Source organism: Hevea brasiliensis, chromosome 4, assembly GCF_030052815.1.
Source record: "Hevea brasiliensis isolate MT/VB/25A 57/8 chromosome 4, ASM3005281v1, whole genome shotgun sequence".
NCBI lineage: Eukaryota > Viridiplantae > Streptophyta > Magnoliopsida > Malpighiales > Euphorbiaceae > Hevea > Hevea brasiliensis.
In genome coordinates, this window is record NC_079496.1 from 5,111,697 (window position 1) to 5,137,406 (window position 25,710).

Consider the following 25,710-nt stretch of genomic DNA (forward strand, 5'->3'; position numbering starts at 1 on the left):
GAAGTTGATTGATTATCATTAATACTAGTTATCCAGCTAGCATCTGTATAACCTTCTAACACAATTGAAAATTTATTATAAAATAAACCAAAGTTTATAGTTCTTTTTAAATAACTAAGAACTCTTGAAATTGCTTTCCAATGTTCAATACTAGGCTTACTAGTGTATCTTGATAATTTATATACTGTAAAAGCAATATCAGGTCTAGTGCAATGCATAGCATACATTAAGCTACCAATTGCACTAGCATACTCAATTTGAGCAACTGCCCTACCAGAATTTTCAGTTAATTTGGAAGAAACATCAAATGGAGTTTTTACTTATTTGACTTTTAAATGATTAAATTTATTTAATATTTTCTCAATATAATAAAATTGGCAAAGAGCAAAACCCCCACTATGTTTTTTTACTTTGATACTTAAGATTGTATCTACCTCTTTTAAATCTTTCATTTTAAATTTTGAGGTTAGATACTTCTTTGTATCATTCACACCTTCCATATTTGTTCCAATTATAAGCATGTCATCAACATAAAGATAAATTATCACACCAAAATGATTTGTAAATTTGAAATAAATACATTTATCAGTACTATTATGTTTAAAGTCATATTCCAAAATTGCAGAATCAAATTTCTCATGCCATTGTTTCGGTGCTTGTTTTAAACCATATAAAGATTTAATTAATTTACAAACTTTTCTTTCATTCCCTGATAAAACAAATCCTTTTGGTTGCTCCATATAAACTTCTTCTTCTAAGTCACCATTTAGAAATGTTGTCTTAACATCCATTTGATGCACATATAAATTATATATTGATGCTAAAGATAAAAGTACTCTAATAAATGTTATTCTAGCCACTGGTGCATATGTATCAAAGTAATCAATTCCCTCTTTTTGTTTAAAACCATTTGCAACCAATCTAGCTTTAAAAGTTTGAATCGATCCATCTATGTTATATTTTCTTCTGAAAACCCATTTACATCCTATTGGTTTGGAACCAGGTGACAAATCAACTAGAACCCATGTATTATTAAATAATAATAAATCTATTTCATCATTGATTGCCTCTTTCCAAAAGGCCACATCCCTTGTAGTCATTGCCTCTTGAAACATTTTAGGATCATTTTCTACATTTAACAAAATTGGTATTTTGTTAAGTACAACTGACCTATTGCCTTCTACCAGAAAAACAATAGCTTGAGAAGATATAAAATCTAGATGTAAATTCTTTTCTTTTCTAATACGTTGACTTCTTCTAATTTTATTAGAAGAATCTAACTTTCTTTTGTTGCTAGACGTCGATTCAAAATTAATATCAATACTAGAACCATTGCTTTGACTTGAACTATTCATGGGCTCATGTATAGGGTCATTATGAAATTTATTTTCAATAAATTCAACATCCCTAGATTCTACAATTACATTTAAGTCTAAATTTAAAATTCTATAAGCTTTGGAATTTTCGGCATAACCAACAAAAACTCCTTTCAAAGCTCTAGGATCTGAAACTCTATAATACGCTAAACAGCCCCATACTCTTAGATAGTTCAAGTTAGGTTTTCTATTTTTCCATAATTCATATGGAGAAATCTTAAATTTTCTAGAAGGAATTCTATTATGTAAGTGACAAGCAGTAAGTAAAGCTTCTCACCATAAGTTTGTTGGCAAATTAGATTTCACAAGCATAGAATTAAGCATATCCACTAAGGTTATATTCTTTCTTTCTGCCAACCCATTTTGTTGTGGTATATAAGGTGCACTTATTTAATGTATAATTCCATTTTCTTCACAAAATGAAGAAAATTCAATGGAAAAATACTCACCACCTCTGTCACTTCTCAAAATTTTGATTTTTTTTCTTTTTTGATTCTCAACTTCAGATTTATAAATCTGAAACATTTGGAATGCTTGATCTTTATTTTTCATTAAATAAACATAAGTATATTTGGAGAAATCATATATGAAAGTTATAAAATATCTATTTCCTCCTTTAGTCAATATTTCATTTAATTCACAAATATCAGAATGCACAAGTTCTAATAACTTAGAAGATCTTTTAACTTTTGGAAAAGATTTCTTAATCATTTTTGCTTGTATACAGATTTCATAAGATTTTTTTATTATCATCTATATATGAAATTAAACCATGTTTAGCAATAAATTTTAAAGATTTAAAACTAATATGTGCTAAACGATCATGCCATAAAGATAAAGATGACTCAACAGTATAAACAGAAATATTCATATTATTATTAATACTGAGTTTAAACATTCCATCACATGAGTAACCTTTTCCCACAAATAGTCCATTTATAGACACAATTATTTTATCAGAATCCAGAACAACCTTATAACCTTTCTTACAGAATAGACTGGCAGACACAAGATTTTTTTCTTATTTCTGGCACATACAACACATTTACTAATAATAGCTTCTTTCCAAAAGTGAAGTTTAATTCAACACTTCCTTTTCCCACCACTTTAGCGGAATCATGATTGCCCATTAGAACTTTCTGCCCATTTACAACTTCTTCATAATTTTTAAATTGAGTCTTATCATTGTAAATATGAACAGTAGCCCCAGAATCATACCACCAATCATTGGATTTGGTTGTTGTAGCCATATTGAGTTCTGTTACCATTCCAATATGCAAATCTGATATCATTGCAATCAATTCAATAGTTTGTTCAACTATATTTGCTTTATTGGAATTCTGAGCACTATTATTCGTATCTTCTTTCTTATGTTTCTTTAGAAACCTGCATTCACGTTTGTAATGCTCTTTCTTGCCACAATTGTAACAAGTTCTTCCTTTCTTTGATTTGCTGTTGCTACCATAACTAGCACTATTGCCTGCTGCTTCAGAAACCTTTCTCTTACTTCCAGAATTTTTCTTTTGAAAATTTTGACTTCCTTGCACAAAATTAACTTTTGTAATAGATTCAGAAATAAATTTCATATCACGATTTCTTGTCTCTTCTTCAATGCGCAAGTGTTTCTGAGTCTGTTCAAGAGAAAAATCTTCTGTGGTATGTAGTAATTTCTTCTTATAATCATTCCAACTAGGAGGAAGTTTTGCTATTATTCCTCCTACTTGCAACGATTCAGGAACTATCACTTTCAAATCTTTAAGTTTTGAAACAAGGACATGTAACTCATGGACTTGATCCATAACAGATATATTATCAACCATTTGGAATTCAAAATTTTTCATGATGAGAAATTTATCCACACCTTATTTTTTTGAGTTGTATTTGAACTCCAGTGATTTCCAGATTTCCATTGGAGACTTGACAGAAGTAAATAGATCATATAGCCTATCTGACAAGTTGTTAAGAATATGACCTCTGCATAGCAATTCATCTTCTTCACGTTTGTCTCGATCTGCTTTCACTTGTTCAGAATCTTCTGGAGTTGGTGGTGAAATAGCAGGCAGACTTGGATCAAGTATATAAGAAATCTTCAATGTGGTGAGTAAGAATAGCATCTTGTCTTTCCAGCGAGCATAGTTTGTCCCATCAAAACAATCAAGTTTCACAAACTCTTGATTCATCACGGAAACAGCCTTGGACTCCATTGCGATTAATACCTTAAAATTGTTGAGGCAGTGGGTGTAGAATAGGCTTTGAGGCGTGATAAATCACTATCTTTAAGGTATTAATTGCCCCCACTAGATTGCTGCAAGGTTATGGCAATATACCTCCAGGATACAATGAAGCCTGAAATCTGCAAACAGCAACTCCTGAAGATTTCCCTTAAGAACTCTTTATATGAACTGAATTTAGAGAGATTAGAAGAAAAGAAGAAAAAGTAAAAGTAGTATATCTGGATTGAAAAAACTCATCCATATTTATAAAGAATGAAAAGTCATAGCACCCTTACTAGATAGATACATCTGTCTATCTCCAATAGATACAACTATTTGTGTAATAGACATGTCTGTTTATTAAAAGCTACCTATACAAATAGTTGTGACTATTTGTATAGGCATATCTGTTTATTAACAGACACCTATACAAATAGTTATGACTTTTGTATAGAATAGATATGTCTGTTTATTAACAGATACCTATACAAACAGTTGTGACTGTTTGTATAGAATTGACATGTCTGTCTATTAACAGACACATCTACTTGTTAATAAACACATCTATTCGTAATTTATTTACGAAAATTACAATATGATAATTATTTTATTTCACACATATACGTGCCAAGTGCCATAATAGAATAATATATTGAATTATATATATATAATTCTATACATATTTCACTCTTGTCATTCCCTTATATTTTAACAATATACGAATTTTTTCTCTCTATACTATCTAACATACAAGCTATTTATAACATTTTCCCCTCTTATAATTTGTATTTTTGTTGTTATTTTATTCTAGTGCGGAGCTTCTGTTCAATTTGCTTTTAGCAAACAAATTTTCTTTTTTTTTTTTTTGGTTTTTCTTATTCTTCTTTGCTTTTATTGTTCTCTTAAATGCAACTTTGTGTTTCCAGATCATGGGGATTGATGGATTTATTGTTTGTGTAGGTTTTTGATTTCAATGATAAATTGAAGCTTGGTCTCAAAAAAGGAATTGCTTAAAGCTTGCTAGGGAGTCGGAAGTAAATTTTTTTCCCCTTTTTTTGGGAAAAGGGATTTTGCAATTGAAGTTTTTGTATTGTGTATTGTGATTAGTACACGAACTTAATGGGTAGATCTGGCTGCAAATTCTGCAGCTTAGAACACAACGATGAGTTCTTCTGCCAACAATGCAAGTTTAGGCACTACTTTAGCAGCTCCTGCCTAATCCACCTACGTTCCTCCACACCTTCGTAATTGTGTGTCTTCTTTAGACCCACCAGCTCTGGCTTATAATGGGCTTGCATCAAGTAATGATCATCAAGGGTGTGGTGGATCCCGTTGGCGGGCTTCCAGAAATGACCTATCAATCTAGGTATGGTGGTGGTGGTAGAACTAGTGGTTATGGGTTCTGATTATCTTGGTGCTTTGGTGAGGTTTCCATTAATGGGTCTGATTTTGGTTTATCAAGTGCAATTAAGAGAGAGAGAGAGAGAGAGAGGGAGAGAGAGATGGGAGACATATCACAGTACAAAAAATTATTTTTTATTATTAGAACGCCACATGTTGGAGAGGGAAATTTTTTTATTTCTGTTTAAGCCGACATGGCATGTATAGTCAGCTTTTGACCGGAGTTCTCAATAGAATCCAGATATAAAATTAAAGTTAGATAATTTTAATGATATAAATTGAAGTTCAAAGACCTTATTGAAATAACTCCTAAAGTTCAAGGATGATAGTTGAAAATTAACCTCTTATTGTGCTTTGGTAAAAACAAAAAAAACAAAAAAAACAACTATCTATGGTAATATAGAATTGATGGAAAATTTTTAGGTCCGTATCGAAACCTTATTGTATTTTTGGTCCATATTGAAGTGGGCCTAAATAATTTTTTTTTAAAATATTACAAGTTAAATAGAACCAACTGAAAATGAGCATTATTGCCCTTTCTGCTTGCACTTGAGTTGGGGTCCAAGTTTTATGTTTCTAAATGAGGTTCGTCGAGCAAGTTTTTATCCTTCACTTTCTCTGTTGAGTAAGATTCGATGGCTGCAAACCAAAAGCTCGAGAGAACTCACTTTATATGCATTAGAAACAGCATGGAGTCAAAAAATTATTTTTAAGACGGTCAACATTACATATATAATTAATGTAATATATTATTTAATTACACTTATTTCTTATATATTTCTTATTTCATGTATATTTTGAAGGGTCAATATTATATATTCAAAAGCAATATAATAAAGTGTAATTAAGCTAGAATTTTCTTTAAGATTGTTAATAGTTAAAAAAAATTAAATATATAATAAGAAATAAATAATTCTAATATTTTACATTACTTATATTTTAATAAAATAACATAATTATTTTTTTAGGAGGTCAATAGCTAAAATAAAATAATTTTTTCGCTAAATACATATATGTATACAGGGAAATTTAAAAGGTTGGAGGCCAATGCTCCCCCTAGTCCCCCTCTCCCTCCGCCCTTGACTAGAAACTAGAAAGTAGTATAATTTGAGTAGTACCCTTTGCGAGTGAATGAGAGAATATAAAATTAAAAAATAGTAAGCAAAATGTCCAAATTAGATATTAAATTAAAATTCAAAAATTATTAGTTTCAATTTTAGTGAATTAACTCTTATATTATTCGAATTTCAATAATAAAACTATTTTTTACTAAACTTCATTAATAAATCTTGAAGATGATTATCCAAATTCAACTCTTATTGCCCTCAATTAAGGATTATAAAAGGACTTTTTTTTTTCTCAAAGGTAGAATAAAAAAATTTAATTTGCACAAAAAGGTATTTGGATATGGGCAGGATTAGAGTTTCGTACTCTAAATACTTCATACCTGCGGGCCACGGAAACTTGATTTTGTTACTAATTAAGAAATGAGGAAATCTGAGTACTTTTTAATGAAACTTGAATCTTAGTTCTTTAAAAAGTTTAAAACACACAACCTAAATTATCTAGTCATTCCTGATATACATTTATTGCATGTACAAAAATAATTTTCTATTAATTATATTTTTTTAATTGCAAATTTTACATTATAATGTTAAAATTAAAATTGTTTTTTACTTATTAGTGATATTTTTTAGTATGATTTAAATTTTGATAGAATAAAATAAGTAAAATATGCAAATGAGTTTTACAAATTTAAAATTAATATTTTATGAAATATTTCTCTATCCTGTTACTCCCATATGTCCTCTTCTAGATAAATATCACACGTGGTTACTCAATCATTTTACAAATAAAATTACTTTATTTTAGTATTTAAAAAAAAAGATGCTTAAAACGCATTTAATTACCTCTTTTATCGTCAAACTCCTTCTCTTTCCTTATTTCTTTTCTACTAGAAATTACTAGTTATATAATTTTATTTATAAAATAATTAATAAGTAAGTAAATTAAATTAAAAATTTTTAAGTTTTAGTTATAATGACTTTTATGAAATTAAATTAAAGTTTAATAAGTTTTATAAAAGAAATTAAAATTTTAATAATTTTTATAAAAATATTTATAAAATTAAGTAATCATGTGTGATAATTACCCATAGTGTCCTTTCTATTTGTCACATTGCTATGTATATTATTCTCTCTATGCACTATTACTCTCATTATATATGCACTTTTCTCTCTCACTCTCACCTATCACTATAGATTTCTTTTATTCCATGTATTATTATGCCATATTTTAAATCTCTCCCAAAGTCATCACTATCTATATTTCTCTTAACAATTATTCTCCAGTCATGTATTTTTTTCTCGCTCCCTTTTTTCATTACTATATTTATGCTTTTAATATAATTATTGAAAAATATGTAAATAAATAATTTGATATAAAATTTGTATAATATAATTAAAATTGATAAACTTGCAAATTAATGGATGATATATTAAGTATATAGATTAAAAAATAAGAATATTATATAAATAAAGTTATTTATAATAGAATGAAAATATATAAACATGCTTTATATTTAATTTAAAATTTTATATTACACATTATATAATGATGTTAAGTTGTATAAAAAAAATTAATATTACAGGTTATAAAACTTAATATTAGTCACAATTTTTATTAGTTATGTTTATGTAAGTATCACATAACATATTTTCTAAATCTATCTAGTACATATTTTCTAATAGAAAAAATTATCATGTGTTTTGTCATTTCTATAAATTGTGCTATGCTCAATGAGTAACTTAAAGGGATAGCAAGAGCCACCGCCACCCCAAAAATTTTAATTTTTAATTTGAAAGAGTTTAAACATAGGTATGTATTTAATAGATTTTTACATTAGCCTTCAAAAAATTTTTAACAAAGTTTAAAAGGTTAAGTTTTTTTAGCAGTTTATATAAAACAAAACATTAATGACATCGTACTTTTATAATTTAAAAGATTAATTTGTATTGATTAAATTAAATTGAAAATTAGTGGCTATTTTTTTTCGAATTTCCTGTTAAGTAATAAAAAAAATTTTTAAAAGACTTAAGTTATAAGTAAAAATACAAAGGCCCATAAATATAAGGGATAATGTCCAAAAAAATCTTAGACTTTCAGTTTTTAAAAGTCTACCCCAAACTTTTTTTTTTTAACAAAAATACCTTGAACTTATAACTTGTTTACAATTGTACATTACTGTTTATTAACCCGTTAAATCTAATAGTAGACAGCAAGTCAGCATGCTTAATCCCAAATTAAAAAGATAAAAAGTGCTAATCAGTGTTAATCAGGCCTAATTACAATAATTAAATAAACCATTAAAAATGAATCAAAAAGTGAAAGAAGAATCATCGCCCATGTCCTCGAACCGCACCTTAAGATGTCTTCCTTAATTGTTAGCAATGTGTCTCGTATGCAAAGTGAAGAAGTGAAATGCCCATAGTTCACATGTCTCCGATGTGTCTCGTAATCATGAAAGAACTTCCCTCTTACATGAAGAAGAGCTAATGTTGATCTGGTATGTCAAAAAGGCGATTCTCAAGAGCTTCAACAACAGAGTTTATCAGACATGAAGATAGGATCAAATGATGGAGATTATTGAACTCACTATTGATTTTAGCGATGAAGCCATGGGTCTGCATGTGTAGGGATGGAAACGAGTTGGGTTTTTGCAAGTATTCAATTCGACCAAACTCTAATAGGAAGGGTTTGGATAGTATATAATTAAATTTGGGACGGAATCGAATTTGGAGAATAATATTTGTGACGGGTTTGGGTCAGATTTGAGTTTTACATGTTGGGTATCCATTATCCGAACCCATTTATATAAATACTTAATAAAATAGAAAATATATATTTTTTATAATAATATTTATAAATTTTTATATATTTTATTTTATATAAAATGGAATTTAAATATTTTATGAAATTATTAGATTTTTAAAATATAAATTATTAATCAAAATAATTTTTTATGTAAATTATTAATTAAAATCTATAAAATTAAATAAATTTGGGTTTTTTCAAGTAATAATAATCGGATTTAGGATAAATTCGGGTAGTTGAGAATAAATTTTAATCGAGTTTGAGATAGATTTGGGTTTTAAGAATATTAATCAAATTCAAGTTCGGGTAAAATGATTTTCGCGGATACCTTACTTGTTGCCATCCCTCCCTATGCATCTGGTTTAGTTGCACCAAATTATCAAACTCACTTTCGATTCTCAAAAGCTGCATGTCAATTTTAGAGAGCAATTCATCATTCCTTCCTCCCAATTCAATTTCCAAAAATTAAATACCCTCATCAATTGCTACCTATAAACACATCAAAACCACAAGTCCCTCTACTAGCTCCACTTCACAAAGCCATGCAGCTACATCCCTGCAATAAAATAGAGCATTGCTCGGGTTATCTCTATAAAACACCTCACAAGCAGGTAAACCCAATTCTTTGTTGACAAATGAGAATGCAAGAAGAATCGAGAAGGAGATGGTTGCCAAGTTCAATTGATGGACTAATATTGCTTTTCTGGGTAGGTTCAGTTTTGATCTTTGTGGATTTTGCCTTAATTTATTGGCTCCATGGTCTGCTTGAGAGGTAGGTTTTCTTGACTCTTTCCATGATTTGCTAGTTCAATTTTACGAGTTTGACTAATATGATGATGATACAGAAATGGAAATTGAGACGGGGAAAACAAAAATAGGAGGAAAGAGAGAAAAATTGTGAAAAGAGAGATAATAGGGAAAGAGAGAAATAATAGGCAGATAGTGAGAGTGGTGGGAGAGAAAAAGAGAAAGAGGGTAGGGGGAAGTTAATTATATTATAATTAGGCCTAATTAACTATTAACTCTAAGTAGGGTTTTGTTTTCTTTTAATTTGACGTTATGCATGCTGACGCTTTTTCTGCACTTAGATTTAATGGGTTAATAAACGGTAGGGTGCAATTATAAACAAGTTATAAGTTAAGGATATTTTTGGGTAGAATTGTTAAAAAGTTAAAGTTGAGGATTTTTTTTCGAACATTAATCCTAAATATAGATACTACATCTATCCAACACTGAATTCGGGTTGAAAGAGGCCACTACCTCTCCCTTAAAATTTTAATTTTTGATTTAGAATAGTTTAATGTGTGCAGATTCTTAATAGATTATCATATTTAGTCCTTAAAAAATTAATAACAAAATTTTAAAAAGTTAACTTTTTTATTAGTTCAATTAAAAAAATTAATAAACTCATATTCTAATAATTTAAAAAGTTATTTTTTATTGACCCAACTAAAATGAAAAATTAATTACTCATATTTTTTAACATTTTCTTAAATAAAAAATTTTAAAAACTCAAATTGTAAGTGAGATGAACAACACATTTAGTCCCTAAATTTATAACAAAATTTTAAAAGAAAATATTTATTGTTCTAATTTAAAAGTTTTTTAGTAAAAAGGCCAAAAAAAAAACCCTTTTAATGGATAACCAAATAAGCACAAAATAAACCTCTGGCTAAAACAACTCACAATTTTATAAATTAGTATCAAATAAGCCCATTTTTATACCAAAATAATTAAACAATAATTTTTTATATTTTTAATGATAAAATATTAATTTTATATTGTAAATTTTAAAGATAATTACACAATTTTTAATAAAAATTAAAAAAATAAAAATAAAAATAAAAAAACAAGAACCCCAAATCCAAACCTACAAACTGCCAAATCCATGTGTAACTCCTTCTACAGTTCGCAATGGGGATTTTCTTGGCTAATAATAAGCATTTGTTTCGCAATTGGGTCATCTATAGTCATCATGTAGGTGAAGGACGAGTCCCACAATGTTTCTTTCACCCTCCTAGGCTAAGAAGACAATAGAGCTATGGTTACTGTTTAAGAAAGAGAGAAGGGCATTGGGTTAAACATGTCAATGAATTTTAGGGGATTAAAAGGGGTTTTTGCAAATTCTAGGTTTTGGTTAGCAGGTAGTGTTTGGTTATGGATTGAAATTTGTAGCTGGTTTTGAATTATATGTCATTTTAGCAGTGAAGATCAAGAGACAGTGGGCCTTTAGATTGGGAAATTTTGCTGGGTTTTGATACCGTGTTTTTTAATTTTTAAGTTTTTCCTTAATTTTTATTTTTATTTTGATTAAAATAAAAAATAAATTTTAATATTAAAATATTACAATAAATAATATTTTATTAAATCATGACTTATTTTACCTAAAATCAAAAGTTGTAGATTTATTTGGTCAAAAAGTAAAAATTGGGCATATTTGATCCCCACAAATAATACAAGGGCTTATATAAAACTTATTTCCTTTTTTTGTTCCAACCAAATTAAAAAATTAATGGTTCATTTTTTTTTATTTCCTTTGAAATAATAAAAGGGAAATTTTGAAAAGAATCAAATTGTAAATAAGGTATACAATGGTGCTTTATATCTAAACATCGTATTTGTCATTGATTGATATTTTTATTGGTATAATTAAAAAAAATAATTGACTAATATTTTAATAATTTAAAAGATTATTTTTATTAATTCAATAAAATTGAAAACTTAACATCTCAAATTTTTTTAACTCAAAATAATATTTGATATAAATAAATTTTATGAAATTTCGTAAAATTCATTTATAAATATAAAACTTTAGTATTTAATTTAAATAAAAATTTATTTAAAATTTTTAATAATCAATTTTATGAATTTATTATAACTAAATCAAATTTCATCAAAATTGATAAAATTTATAAATAAATTTTAAACTTAAAATCATATATATTTCAAGTAATAAAATTATTTTTTTATTATATTTTATTTATTCTAAACACAAAATTTATTTTATTTAAAATGAATTTCATATTCAATATAAAATACACCAAATAAAAAAAATTCATTTATAAATAAATTCAATCATGAAATTCATTTACAAATGAAATGAATTTTACTCTAACACTTAACTTAAAATGTTTCATATATTATTAGTCACCTTTATATCTAAATGATGCATCCTCATCGACTTCTAGGTGCTTATAATTTGACTTGCGTGCATCATATCGCCATTTCTAGCGCTAAACAAAATAAAAAGCTGTCAGCAATTAATATAACTATAGAAAACAAATGGACCTTATGAGGTACTAATCATCTTACCAGAAGTTTCAGGTGAGGAGCCTTTCGAGTTTGGAATTGGATAGTAGTAGTCTTATGCAAATTTAAGTTTGATTATCCTGTCAATTATCATCCATACTCGCGACTCATTTTTCTCCTTTTTTTTTTCGCTTTTTTTTTTTCCTCCTTCTCGTCCACTTCATCATCTCACCTGCAAGGTCCACACCATAAGAAATACAGGAGAAATACTGGGGTTCTCTTAATTTTAATTTTAGTCTGATTTTGATCTCAATTTCAATTTTAATTTTAATTTTTAGTTTTAATTTAATGGTCAAAATTTTTCTCTAATTTTTTTAAGGGAGAATAATGATTTAAGAAAATAATCAGTTAATTTCAGTTTCATTCAAAAGCGATTTTAATTGATTTAAATTTAATTAATTTTTATTTGATTTCATTTTAGATTGGATGTATGACTGAAGCCCATGTCTAAGTGAAAGGTCAATAAAATAAAACGCACTATTTGCCTATGTGCGAAACCAGAAATTGATATTAGGGAGGCAGACAAAAATTTTATAATTTTGCTTTCTCTTATATAAAAAAAATAACAATTACTTTCAATCGAAATTAAGGAAATAGCTTATAAGTGTTAAGAATTTCTTTTTTTTTTTTTAAATACACATCAATAATTTTATTTTTACTCATAATATTAATTTTTTAATTTTACTAACTTCAATTTTTATTAATTCACCATTCAAACTATAAAGTAATGACTTTATAAGTCTACAATTTATGCATGAATATAATTATTAAAATAAAATATAAGTTGTTATAAATTAATAAAAATTTTCACTAAATTTTGCGTCCATCGATGCTAAATATCAAAAAAAAAAAAAAAAAGCTTATAAATGAAATTATCAATTTTAATTATGAAATAATGGATGAGAAAGAAAAATGAGTTTTGAGTCTAAACTTATATATATAAGTAATTATGTTTTGTTATTTTGATGGACTAAAATATTTATTTAATTAAGAGTTTAAATTACGAAACGTGCTAAATTATGATCATGACAAAAATTATATTTAAGTATCACAAAAGAAAAAATTTGGGTGGAACTGAGAGTGCAGCACTAGTCTAGTTAGAGGGGCAGAATGAATACACATAAAAATAAATCTAAGAAGCTGGGCCCCCTAGTCCAGCCGTTGCCTACGTTTTATTAGGTGATCCTATGATAATTCTTGTATTATCATTCTTTATATTTGTTCTATAAGTATTTTTTTTCTTTGTGAAGCAAAAGATAATCTTATAAAACTATAAATTTTAATTAAAATAATAATTGCTAGTGAAACCAGAAAAAACAATATTATAAAAAAAAAAAAATTACCCACTTTTTAAACATTTTTAATATATAAAAAAACACTTTACTGAAATATTTGTGATTTACAGTTACACAAATTAACTAATGATTTTCCGACTTCATCCATATTATCGTGCACTCCAAATAAATTTTTGTATTTTTTTTTTCTAAATAAAAGGTATTTTTATATAATATTAAAATAAAAATAATTATTTTTATCTAAAAAAAAAAAATTCTTTGGCACTGCCACGTAGAAAAACTCAAGACGTCTGCCTGCTGGAAGAAATGATAAATTTTAACACATACCAGCAGATACAAAAGAAACCAAGCTTTGATGAACTATTTCATCTTTACATGAGCCTCAACCCTATGCTATTGGCTTCTCAATGGATGGTCGAGCAGCCGTACTTTTCAGTACCCGACTTGGGTTGAATTTCATCATTCAGCCATTTCAAAACATCTAACCAAGCCCCAGATGAGAAAAATACATGAAAGCCTCATCAATTCAAACTAAAATGCTGTAGGCAATGAAAGGCAGCAACACTCTACAAAATGTTAAGCTTATGAAAAAGATTACAACCCCACTCCAATTCTACGACCCAACAATTTCCCCAAATACATTATTACAATGGACAATGACCTACAAATTTGCAGGGTAATTTCGACTGGAAGCTCCTTCAATGCCCATTTGAAGGCCTAAATACAGTGTACCCATTGCTACCGCAAGCCAAATTTGGATACTCTGGACTGAAATATGGAGAACCATCACCCTCTGCGCTCCTCATGCCTACTAGAGAAAGATCAGAGCCAGCCACCTGCCATTGGCTTGGAATCAATCCATCAACATGCCCATTTGCATATGGTAATGGACTTGTCCGGGCAATAAATTCCCTCGGCATGTCAAAATGGGTGCCAAAAGAGCCATAACTCCGCTGAAACCCACTATCACGATAACTCCTAGCACGCTCAAATCTGCAAGAACTGCTGCTCGGGGAAACTGATTCACCTGATATTCCCATATCACCCGGAAAAGAACATTGCCGATTTAAGAAGTGTGGCCCATTGTTAAGAGACTGGAAGAAGCTGCTTGCCTCAGCTGCCTTCCCAACACCATGTTCATCATCAAGCAGCTCGTTGATGATATCAATATGTGGGAACTCATCTGTTACTACACCTTGTGAGCTCTCCATCTGCTGGGGTCCATTCCGTAAGACATCCGGAGTTACCATCCCAAAAGGAAAATGAGATTGAACAGAGGTCAGATCTACCCTATCAGAGCTCGGGTGCAAAAACATCGATGTAGATACCAAAGCAGGCTGTTGTGTGTGTGCTGAAGGCAGGTTAACTCCCAAACTGGGAGAGTTGGCATGAGTGAAGCCACCTGAACTTGAGCCAACAGGATTGCCTACAATGGCATTTCGATAGGACAAAGGAGCATAACTAGGACTTGCAGGTGAAGCATCAGGACCAAGCCGACCAGTTGCACTAACAGAACGTGCAAGTAATGGGGGTTTTTGAACCATGGAAACCACAGGAGCAGCTGGCCGAGGACCAGGAATTAGAGGAGCACTAGAGGGCCTTGACATCACAGGCACATGCTGTAGCATTGGCTTCTCAGATAGTTTTGAAGTTGAGGCCTTCTGGGTCTCAGGTTTGGACATGCATATACTTTGCGGGCATATAATTGAAGGGGATGCTTTATCAGCGTGCTGAGCACAATTTGAAGATGCTTTCTTACTCTGAACAGAAGGATCTATGGCAGCTGAACTCTTGTTTCCCGACTTCAATAGAACGGTGGATTGGAGATTTTTGGGAGGACTTCTTGGAGGGCTTCTACAAGAGGATGGGATAGTCATTGCTGTTTCTTTGGAGGACCTTTCCACATCAACCAAGTCTTTAGTGCCGAGTTTCTTTTGCGGTAAAACTTCTTCCACAACCTACCTCATAGAAAGGAATGCTCATCAAGATAGACTCTCAAAATACAAAATTTAATTAACCATAAAAACCATGCTCGTTACTAGAAAAGAAAAAGTGTTACAAAATAAAAGAAATTTAGAGAGAGAGAAAAGGAAGAGAAGGCGCTATAAAATCAGACCTTTCAAGAGTTCATTCTCAATTTCAAACTAACTTGAACAGAAAAAGAAAACTGGTTTCTCATTGAAGATTTTAAGTAATGGTATTGGTTAACAGCTCCCAACCAAAAAAAAAAAATCTACAAGGATATATTTTATGCTCCCAATGGAGTGCTCGTCCCCCAAAAGGTGGAGACACAGGAGAATTACTCAACACAAGCATGAAAAAATAACAAGGATCAGAGAAGATGGACAATAATCTAGATCCACTTGTACAAAAAGGGACGAGTAAAAAAGAGGGAGAAGAGAGGAAAGGGGGCCTGAAGGGGGGAGAGGGAGGCAGCATTCCCCTATAGGAAATGACCCATGTGGTAGCATAGGAAAACAGCTTTAGACATCTACAAGGAGAAAGCTAAAAGAGAGAGAAGTCCATGTAAAATGGAGTCGGATATTTAATGCTCACCCTACTAATCAGCCTCAATATAATCAACAAGTAAAAAACTGAACTTTGAACCAAAAAGATATGACAACTTCACCTTCTTAACTACAGGCTGCTCGGTCCATGTTATTCTATCTTGTGAGACATGAACAATAGCTTCGGGCTCGCATTCAACAGATTTGCTAATTCCAGTAACCTCATTGAGATCCCCAACATCTACTGGAGGCACAGAAAGCTGATTATCCATCTCAGTTGTCCAACTCAAATCGCTTGTCCCCTTACCTCGAGGGTGCTTCTCTCTACAGATAATAAGCATGGGATTTATTATGTATCTATCCTACTAGTGGAGAAGGAAGTGTAGGAAATATGATTAACACTTTACCTGCTAGGTGATTTTACAAATTGGTAGCTTGAATAAGAGCTCCCCTTATAAGAGCCATTATTAACAACTGATGGGACTGAATCTGTAGAGCAAGTTGATGAACTGTCATCCATTGCATTTGTGCTCCTTTTCTCAGCTGTTCCATTTGGTATAGATGATAATCCACTAACTCCACTGCTGCAGGCTTCTGTAGAAGGATGAACTTCTGAAGTATCAGTATCCCAATTAACAGGACTTGCATCTCTGTCTTCTGAATCGGGCTGGAGCACTTCAGCAACACCATCCACTGAGTCAGACACATCAGACACATCTTCCAGAATATCAGGCTTTTCCACCACAGGCTGCACCTCTACTACGATAATTGAATCCTTTTTCTCACTACTTAGATTTTCCTCTTGATGCTTGTCTAATACTGCTGCACTGGATTTTTCATCCCTCCCTTTGTCCTTCCCTTTACGATTATTCCGTTTTTGTTTTGCCTGTAGTTTATATGAAGCATCAATATTCAAGTGAGTAAATGTTTTATTTAATTATTTTTAACAAGGAATGTAAATTCTGGTCAACTATCTGCCAAAAAAGTTTTAAACTTCTTGTTCACTCTAGCATAAGATTTCTACGCATGATGAATCATAGATATGCCACATAATATACAATAAAAACCCAAGCAATAATAATAATGAATCAAATTGCTTAAATAAATCAATTTTCAGAATCAAAGGTTTCAAAAATCAGCTTGTATTTCTGCGAAATCTCCTTTCTTCTTAACTATTGACACCCAAATTCAATAAAAGGCATGAAGTACTAGTATGAACAACAAAGGAAGATCTAACACCTGTTTTTTCTTTGATTTCTTTTCCTTCTCAGTTCCTCCACGTTTAGATTTCTGCTCACTTTCAGCTAGCCATGCTGCCTCTTCTTCACGGATTAGCTCTTCCTGCCTCTTCAAAGCAACAGCTTCCTGGTAAGCAACTTCAACTTTGTGGCTACATGTAAAGGGGACAAACTTAGGACATGCACGCATAAAGCTGAGCGATTAGTCTATAATCATCTAACCACAAAGCACATAAAATATTGTGACACCATAATCCTATAATAATAGCTCGTTCATGTAATAAAATTATAAATATCATTGATGTATGATGTATCACAACTATCAACTAACTACATCCTGCACATATAACTCATTAGGAAAGTATAACTAAAGAAAAAAAGCAAAAAGATGGAAATCAGATATTAATGAAGTTCTACAATAAATATACCATCAAACTTTCACAACAGAACCAATTGTCAAAGAACATACTAACTTAAGAAGTTAAATTGACACAACTAGTTGTCTCCTATTTGCCACGTGAAGAGAGAATATTACCCTCTCTATTGTAAGATACACATCTCCAAAAAGAATCCATTAGCAATATAGGAATTTACCGAATACCTATCCTCAAGATGAGTCCATCACTCCATATTCAAAGCAAAAAATCACCACTACCGACATGAAATTCTTTCAAAACTTAAAGCCACCATTACACTAATCATGATAGTTCATTCTTAATGACTGAAATTCCACTACAAAAAGTACCAAACCACCTCTTTAGAAATAAAGCATTTAACAAAGGCTCCACAGAAAATAGAATGCCACACATTTAACAAAGGTTCTAAATAACTGATAAACCATTTCACTCACATTTTTTCAATGCCATTCAAACTCTTCATAATTAGCAAGTACTAGTTATTCAGTATCAATGTAATGATAATGCAAGTAAAATATAACAATTACAAAATATGATAATATTAGCCTGAAGGTTAGCCTTGTTGAAAAGGAAGAACTTTCAGAAACCGCAGAAAACTTCCAAAATGAATAATTAAATGAGAGTGGGCATCTGAAACATGGCACGATAAATGGTCTTGAGCCACATAAGCAACTGCTCCACTAGCATGTAATAATATGAGAGATTTTGAAAATAGTCAGAATATCAGATATATTACTTGAAAATATGAGCAAGGACAAATGTTTCCACTGTCCTGCGACCCAATTCTGTAAGCCGTCTTTCATCACGCTCAATGGAATCCTTGTTGAAGTCCTCACCAGAATTTCCATCCTGCATACAAGCATAAATATTTTTTGATACATAAGATAGAATCGTCAACAGAGGGGGAAAAAAATAAAAGAGAGAGAGAGGACCAATAGGAATCCAAGAGATTGCAATGTTACAAGATAAGAGCAAGCATTTTTATTTTCTTTCAACTATACCTCCCAAGTAAATATTATAATGAAATCTAATATGGTCATTTTATCAGCCCTAGATTGATTCAGACTACCCAATACCAAGGCTAAAAGATACTAACAGGAGAGGGAATAGCATATTACAATAAAATCAAAATTCCTATTCCATAACAGTATTTTTTTTTAGTTCATCCCAGCAGCAAAAGACGCAAATCATTTACATTATTGTTACTTTTAATTCACTTGAATCAATAGGGGAATGGAATTGCTAATCACATTTGTGCATTTTTGGTTCAGGAATCAGGATAATGAATTGCCATTTGAACCTACAAGGAGAAATAATTCACTTCAGTTAACAGGATGACATGCACAAATACACGAATGCAAAGACTATAACCCACCACTCCTAATACAACTGCCATGCCACTACTTCCATTGCTGTCATTACCCAAATAGCAGCGCCACTACTCTAGAACCATCAATACAGGCACAGCAGGGAGAAACCCCCTCATACAACCAGTGGAATAAAATACGTTCCAATCCTGACATACCTTACATTTTTTTTCCTCACTGAGTATCAGTTTGATTCTATTCATTACAAGTAAAACTTAGTAGAAGCCCCTTTACCCACATTTTTAACTTACAGTATTGAAGCTTAAGCCTTGTAAAAAAGCCAAATGTTATCGATGCAGATTGTATATAACATGCAGTGCATGAACCAACTTGTGAAATAGCTGAGAAGTCATTCTACAGTTGCGGTGCAACATAAAAGGAAACACAGCCTAGTAATCATTATGACAAACTCTGACAAGGATTATATTTCATCAAACAACTTGAACCAAATATAACTAGAATCTGTCACCAAAAGTTCAACATAAAATACTGGTATTCTAAAACCCAACCCACCTTTGTACGATTCTGTGGGCCCTTTTCATCTTTTGGAGGCAGTGGTTCCATGGCAGCTCTCTCAAGTAGTAGCAGGACATCATCCACCAATACGAACATTTCTTTCTCCACACGAACAATTGGAGCTAGCATTTCTTCAGTGTCCATCAATTTCGCCCTCCCTTTCTTGTTCTTAGTTTGGCCTTCAAGAGCCTTCAATCCACTATACAAGGAATCCATTACCAAAGTAGATGTGACTTCCTTCTCTATAAAGAAATGCTTCACAACTACTTTCAGAATCACATCAGTTCTCTCCCTAGACATCCGTCGCCGAGCATTTTGATCCATTCCCAACCAGAAAGCACAAAAGCTGCAAAAAATGAAATTCTGTTATCTAATTAATACTATATGCTGACCAAAGCAATAAGTAGAATGGACAATGATAGCATTCAAATAAGCAAGCAAGAGGAGGAAACAATAAATGAGGCCACAAGTTCATCAATACAGGCCGCAAAAATGTTACACTAGAAATAAACATCCCAAGCCAACAGCCTACTAAGCACGGCTAAACCATGGTCAGAAAAAGTAGAAAACAATATCATAGGATAACCATTGAAACACCACAATTTTCACCATATGGCATGTAGAATAGTTCAAACTTGGAACTACTACTCATTGTTCAATTTGAACAGCTATAAAATTCAAACATACAATACCTTGACCATCTGTTTTTGTCTTCTATTAACCTCCCAAGCTTGCCTCGTCTCTCTTCCACAAAACGTCGACAAATCTGCTCTACATTTGTCAAATACACCCTAACAAGTTCTCTTCTATACTCACAATCAAGGCAACGAAAAGGCCGATCTGATTTCTCCCTAAAGAAAATAAAATGAATAAATAATTAGAAATTTCTTCTCACACTGTAAAAATGTAAAAAATACTCAACACCAGTAAAAGTTTGCCTTGTGGCATTTTCATGTCAAATGTTAATACACCAGAAACCAACCCACTCAATCATAAAAAAGGCATACTCATCAATCATATTAAAAACTTACTCATCACAACTCTTTGAACACAAAATTTCAAACAGCTGAATAGAACATTGTTACAAACTTTTTTATTTCCAAATTCCAAGTAAACTCAAACTGCAAGCCCCGCATAGCTCTTGACTGGGCATTAATATAACAATAGTAACAAATTAAAATTACAAGCCAATCAGTCATCTCAATTATTACAATCTACCACTTTCCATAAAGGATTATATATTCACATGCCAGGTAACCCGAGACTTAAATAGCCGAAGCAGACGTGATATATGGATCAGACATAGAAAACAAAACAGGCGTGAAACTCTTGTAGAAAATTTGATTGATCGCTGATTTCAGAAAATAGCACTTTGGGGCATAAAAAAAGGGGAAAATCTAAACCTGCCAGAACAATACAAAAGCACTGTAATAAGAGCAAGTTCTTCAAGGAGGTGTCTCAGATATATGATCTTGAATTTATCAACTTCAAATAAATCACAATGATCCACTTTATTGCCACACTCAAATTACTAAGCCAACTTCAGTTTGAAAGAGAAATTGGCACAGTTGTAATCATTATTAGTCACCACTCAACAGCCTTGGCTCTAAATTTTTCGTTGAAAAAAAAAACACAAGGACAAGAAGGAAGATGCCATGACACAGTCAACAAACAACACCACTATCACAAAAACTCAGAAGAAATTTTAGTTATGGATTAAGCAAAAAATGAGAAAACTAACAAAACTTGCAATGTGTGGCACAAAACACTGAAGAACAGGTAAAAATATGTATATTATCAGAAACCTGATGACTTGCACTTGAGCCTTTATAATTAGAGTGTCAGTAGCATCTAAAAACCCATCTGACACTTTAGATAGTTCCATGAATTTTTTCCATCCCCAATCATGCTCTTTCTTCCAGAACCGGTGTAACGTGTCTGCAAGATTTGTTTTTACTCAATAATATATCAACAACTCCATTATGCAACTAAGACGTTATTCAGGCAACCAACCTGAATATTTTGATTTTTTTTGATCCTTATTCACCACAGCAATTGTAAACTGTGCAAAATGACTCCAACCTGGTTCAAAATCAAAAAAGAAAATATATAATTACACCACAAAGAATAGAGACAAGTCAATTACTCAATTTTCAAACTAATTATTAATATCAAACCTGGAAGAAGTTTGTCATGGTTGGCAACACAAAGAAACAAAGAGAGATGATTGCAAACATCACAACCTTGGGGATATATTAATATGTACCTGTCACCCAAAGCAAAAGGCTTAAACAAAAGGCAACATTTTCATGTGACAGCTAATTTCAGCAAGCAAGGTGCATAATGTGGACAAAATAAAGAGAATTCAAGCAAGCACATGCAAAGCCATACCATTCGTAGCCGCCAACCACAAATGCATCACTACGAAGTTCTCTTTTGTTAATCTGTGAAAATTTCTCTATCTTCCATGTGTGTTTTCCATACAACTCAGAAGGTTTTGGCCCTATAATGAAGAAAAAATAGTTTGCAAAATATTAAACAAATATCAGTTCACAAAATCGGGGAAAGAAACAAAGGAAGTAAAAACAAAATTAGGGGTAATCAAACATATATTCTGCGAAAGAAACGGGGCAAACTAAGGTCCATTAGTCAGCATCTTCAATTTTATGATATTTAAGTGCAACAATTTATATACTGAAAGTGTTACAAGTTACACATTTTGGCTACTTTCAGATGTAGAACTACACAACTCAACTCAACTAAACCTTACCCTCAATATGAAAAGCAGGAATAAACATAGAAAATAGAATAAATAGTAAACATTAAACAGACACAACCAAATCAACTTGATCCTTGGTGAACCAAGTATAAGACTTCATAAATAGTATCACTTGGACGTGGAAGCATTTACTGCAGCCATTGGCTTAGTTATGAATCATATTTATAAATCTAGTTGATCACAATTTTATTTTTGAGAATTATATTAACACATGAAATCTTCACGCATTCTTCACTAAAACTCCCTACAATGTAAAGGATGTTGGTCCTAATGCATCAGAAGCCCAAAACAAGTAAAAAGGCAAAATAAATTGTACGCCAGCCCATTTCAGTGAGTGGGCCTCTCTTTGTAAGAAAGGTGCAACCCCAGGTTTTAAGTAGAAGAGAATGAATTTTATTGTTAGGGTTTTCCATAGGGCCGCTTCCAAAATTTTTTACACATTCAGCAAGTAATAAGAATAAAGGACTGATTTTTATCATACTGGCATCTCCACTGCAGCTGGGTTTCACTAACAAGCTTTTGATCACTCTCTTTTCCTTACATCTCCAACATTTTTCACTCTTCCTGCTTTCAACCGTAAAGAGGACACTGATTTCCAAGAGCCTAATGATCCTCGTTGATTTCAAAGAACATATTCACTCAAAAAGAAAACAAAAATCAGGGAGAGAGAGAGAGAGAGAGTGTGTACCTCCTTCATCATCATCATCATCATCGTCAGTGTCCCAGTATGGAGGCGAAGTTGATGGTGTTCCATTTTCGACCTGCTCAGACGACCGCCATTCCGCCAATGCTTCACCTGATTGGCAGCGCTGCCCACTCGAAATCCTCTCTATAGATCTTACAACTCCAGCTTCCTCGCCCACAATCCTAGCCATTTCCCACTCCAAAGCTCCTTCCTTTCCCCACAATCCTTCAACTCCACTCACTGCATAACAAGAAGCCCTCATGAGAAATGAACAAAATTAGTCCTCATGCATTAATTTGTATAGCAGCAAACTTTATTGAATTTCATAAACATAACAATTCGGTAAAATTAATTCTTGAAAACGACTTTCATTGACAATAAACAATGTGTATTTTAAAGGATTACTTTTCACTGTTCATTGCATAACATGAAGAAATCCGCAAATCAAAACATATTTTACCAAAATGCATCAATGTGTTAATCCACCATAAATCATATTTTGAAAATCCATCTGTCTGGCTGCTGAGAGTTTAGGGAACAGAAAGAATAATAAAATTTGCATTTTTCAATCTTCAATCGATTGAGAACTCATGAACAAGAAAAAACCACTTCACCAAATTTTAACCGACCATTCGGCTCGGAGTTTTGAATTACCAAACACCGAAACAACATCGACTGCATTCATGCCAATTCTTTAACTCTCAATCCCACGATTTTCCCGGCTATCAAAAAAATCCAAATACAAAATACTCAAATTCAAAACCCCACATCCCAAACCAATTTGCAATAAACCCTAATTTCTCAGTATATATATATATATAAATACTCAACCTCAAAAAAAATAACTGATTGCGGGAAAAAAAAAAAATTAAAACTCGTGCAAAACAAAGCCATCGTATATACCCTATTGCATTAAACACACGCTAATTAAAACCCTTCTAAAATTTGGGACCAGAAACTTAAGATCGAATTCACAAAAAATCCCCAAAACCCCGATCGAAACCAAACCCTACAATACCGGCAATAAAAAAAACAACGTAAAAAAATTCAAAAAAAGATAAGAGAAAAAGGAGACAAAAGGAGAATCGAAAACAACAACATATAGATCGAATAAAGATACAAACCTGAGCTTTGAAAAATGGGTTATGTGCAAGCTCTGAGATTCTAGAGAGAGAAAGAGACGATATACAGAGAGGTGTCCAAGGAGCAGCAAAAGAAAGAAAGGAAGAAGAGACCGAAGGACGAGCCCAAAAAAAATTGTATTTTTGATGTTATTTGGGTTTTAATTTAATTAGTTTATCAATTTGTCTTTTTATAAAAAAAAATTAAAATTTATATTTATGAGAAGATACAGCGCCAGCTCGGATGAGACATGGAAAGAAAGAGGGAGACGGGAGAAGATAAGTGGCTACTGGCTTTGTTTGCTTGCTCCTCCTCTTCTCTAATCTCCAAATAAAATAAAAATAAAATAAATTTAGTATAATAATAGGAAGGAAAATATTTAGTTAGATAAAACGAGAAAAATATAATAATAATAAAATAACTATTTTATAACTATTAAGTATTTTATTTTAGAAAAATATATTATTATCCAGTATTTTTTATTTTCTGAATGGTGTAGTTATTCTCAAATATAAATTTAAAAAAAAAATTTTTATTAATTAATACATAAAAAAATATGCATATTAAAAATAAAATCTTAAAATTGATTTTCAAGTATAGATAAAATTAAGTCAATTTAATTAATATTTTGAAAAGCTATTAAATTTAAAAAAGTCATATAAATAAATAATTTAATTTTATCTTTATCAAATATAGAGTGCAATATTTATTAAATATTTATATGTTTATACATAGACTATTAAATAAAAAAGGGATTAATTGACCATCTTTTTATGTTGTAGATCTGTTTTAGTTATTTTTATTATTCTAAAAATATTTCTTTAATTCAATTATTTAATTCATATAATTTAAAAAATATGAATATTGAATTTTCATTTTTTTAATTTATTAACTTTCGATTTTTATTTATGAGTAGTCTTTTTCTTAATTAATTTAACTATTAAAAAATTAATAAAAATTATTAAGCAGTAAAAGATAAAAAGAAATAAATAAAAATAAATATTTTTATATATAAATTATTTTTCATAAAATTTTAAAAAAAAATTTAATGCATATATTGGGAAGAGCATTGCTTAGGGTTTGTGTTGTATTGTGCTTCCTAAGACGGTGGCCGCGGCCGAAGAGCCAATGGATGGGTGGGGGGGAACCGGAGAAGATAAGCCCTTCTTACTATTTGGGCTGATTTTACTTTCATGACGGTTTTGGGCTCATGGGCATTTTCAGTTATGAACCCTAATAGAATGGGTTTATTCGATGCAAATTTAGCTTTTATGTCTTCAATTTAATATAACTTCGTGATTTATGAGAAAGACACCGACCGTGATTAATCCTGCAGAATAAAGCATTAATAATATTTTTTTGTCCTTTAAATTTTAATTGGAATTTAAATTTAATACCTCAATTTTAGAAATTATTATTTAATTCATATATTTTTATTTTTTTGAAAATTCAAGAGTAAATTTAATGAGAACAAAAAAAATAAAGAAATTATAAAAGAACAAATAACAAATTTAAATAATTTTTGTAAATACTCAACAGATTCTTCAACCAACAATTTCTCTCACTCTTCAATTACATGAACAAATTTACAGCAACAAATTTCTTTCGATCAA

General features: G+C 31.0%; 1 protein-coding gene across 1 annotated transcript; it reads right to left on the reverse strand.

Annotated features, from left to right (window-relative positions):
* Nucleotides 1-13,964: 13,964 nt before the first annotated feature.
* On the reverse strand, nt 13,965-24,393 carry LOC110673290 (TNF receptor-associated factor homolog 1a). The gene is made up of 13 exons (XM_021836369.2): nt 24,100-24,393; nt 22,979-23,215; nt 21,903-22,014; nt 21,689-21,777; nt 21,525-21,593; nt 21,317-21,449; nt 20,204-20,362; nt 19,509-19,857; nt 18,365-18,477; nt 17,214-17,364; nt 16,382-16,860; nt 16,097-16,298; nt 13,965-15,425 (listed from the first exon to the last, which is right to left on the reverse strand). The coding sequence occupies exons 2-13, from the start codon at nt 23,163-23,165 to the stop codon at nt 14,166-14,168; spliced, it is 3,303 nt and encodes a 1,100-aa protein (XP_021692061.2). The 5' UTR covers nt 23,166-23,215; nt 24,100-24,393; the 3' UTR covers nt 13,965-14,165.
* Nucleotides 24,394-25,710: the final 1,317 nt, after the last annotated feature.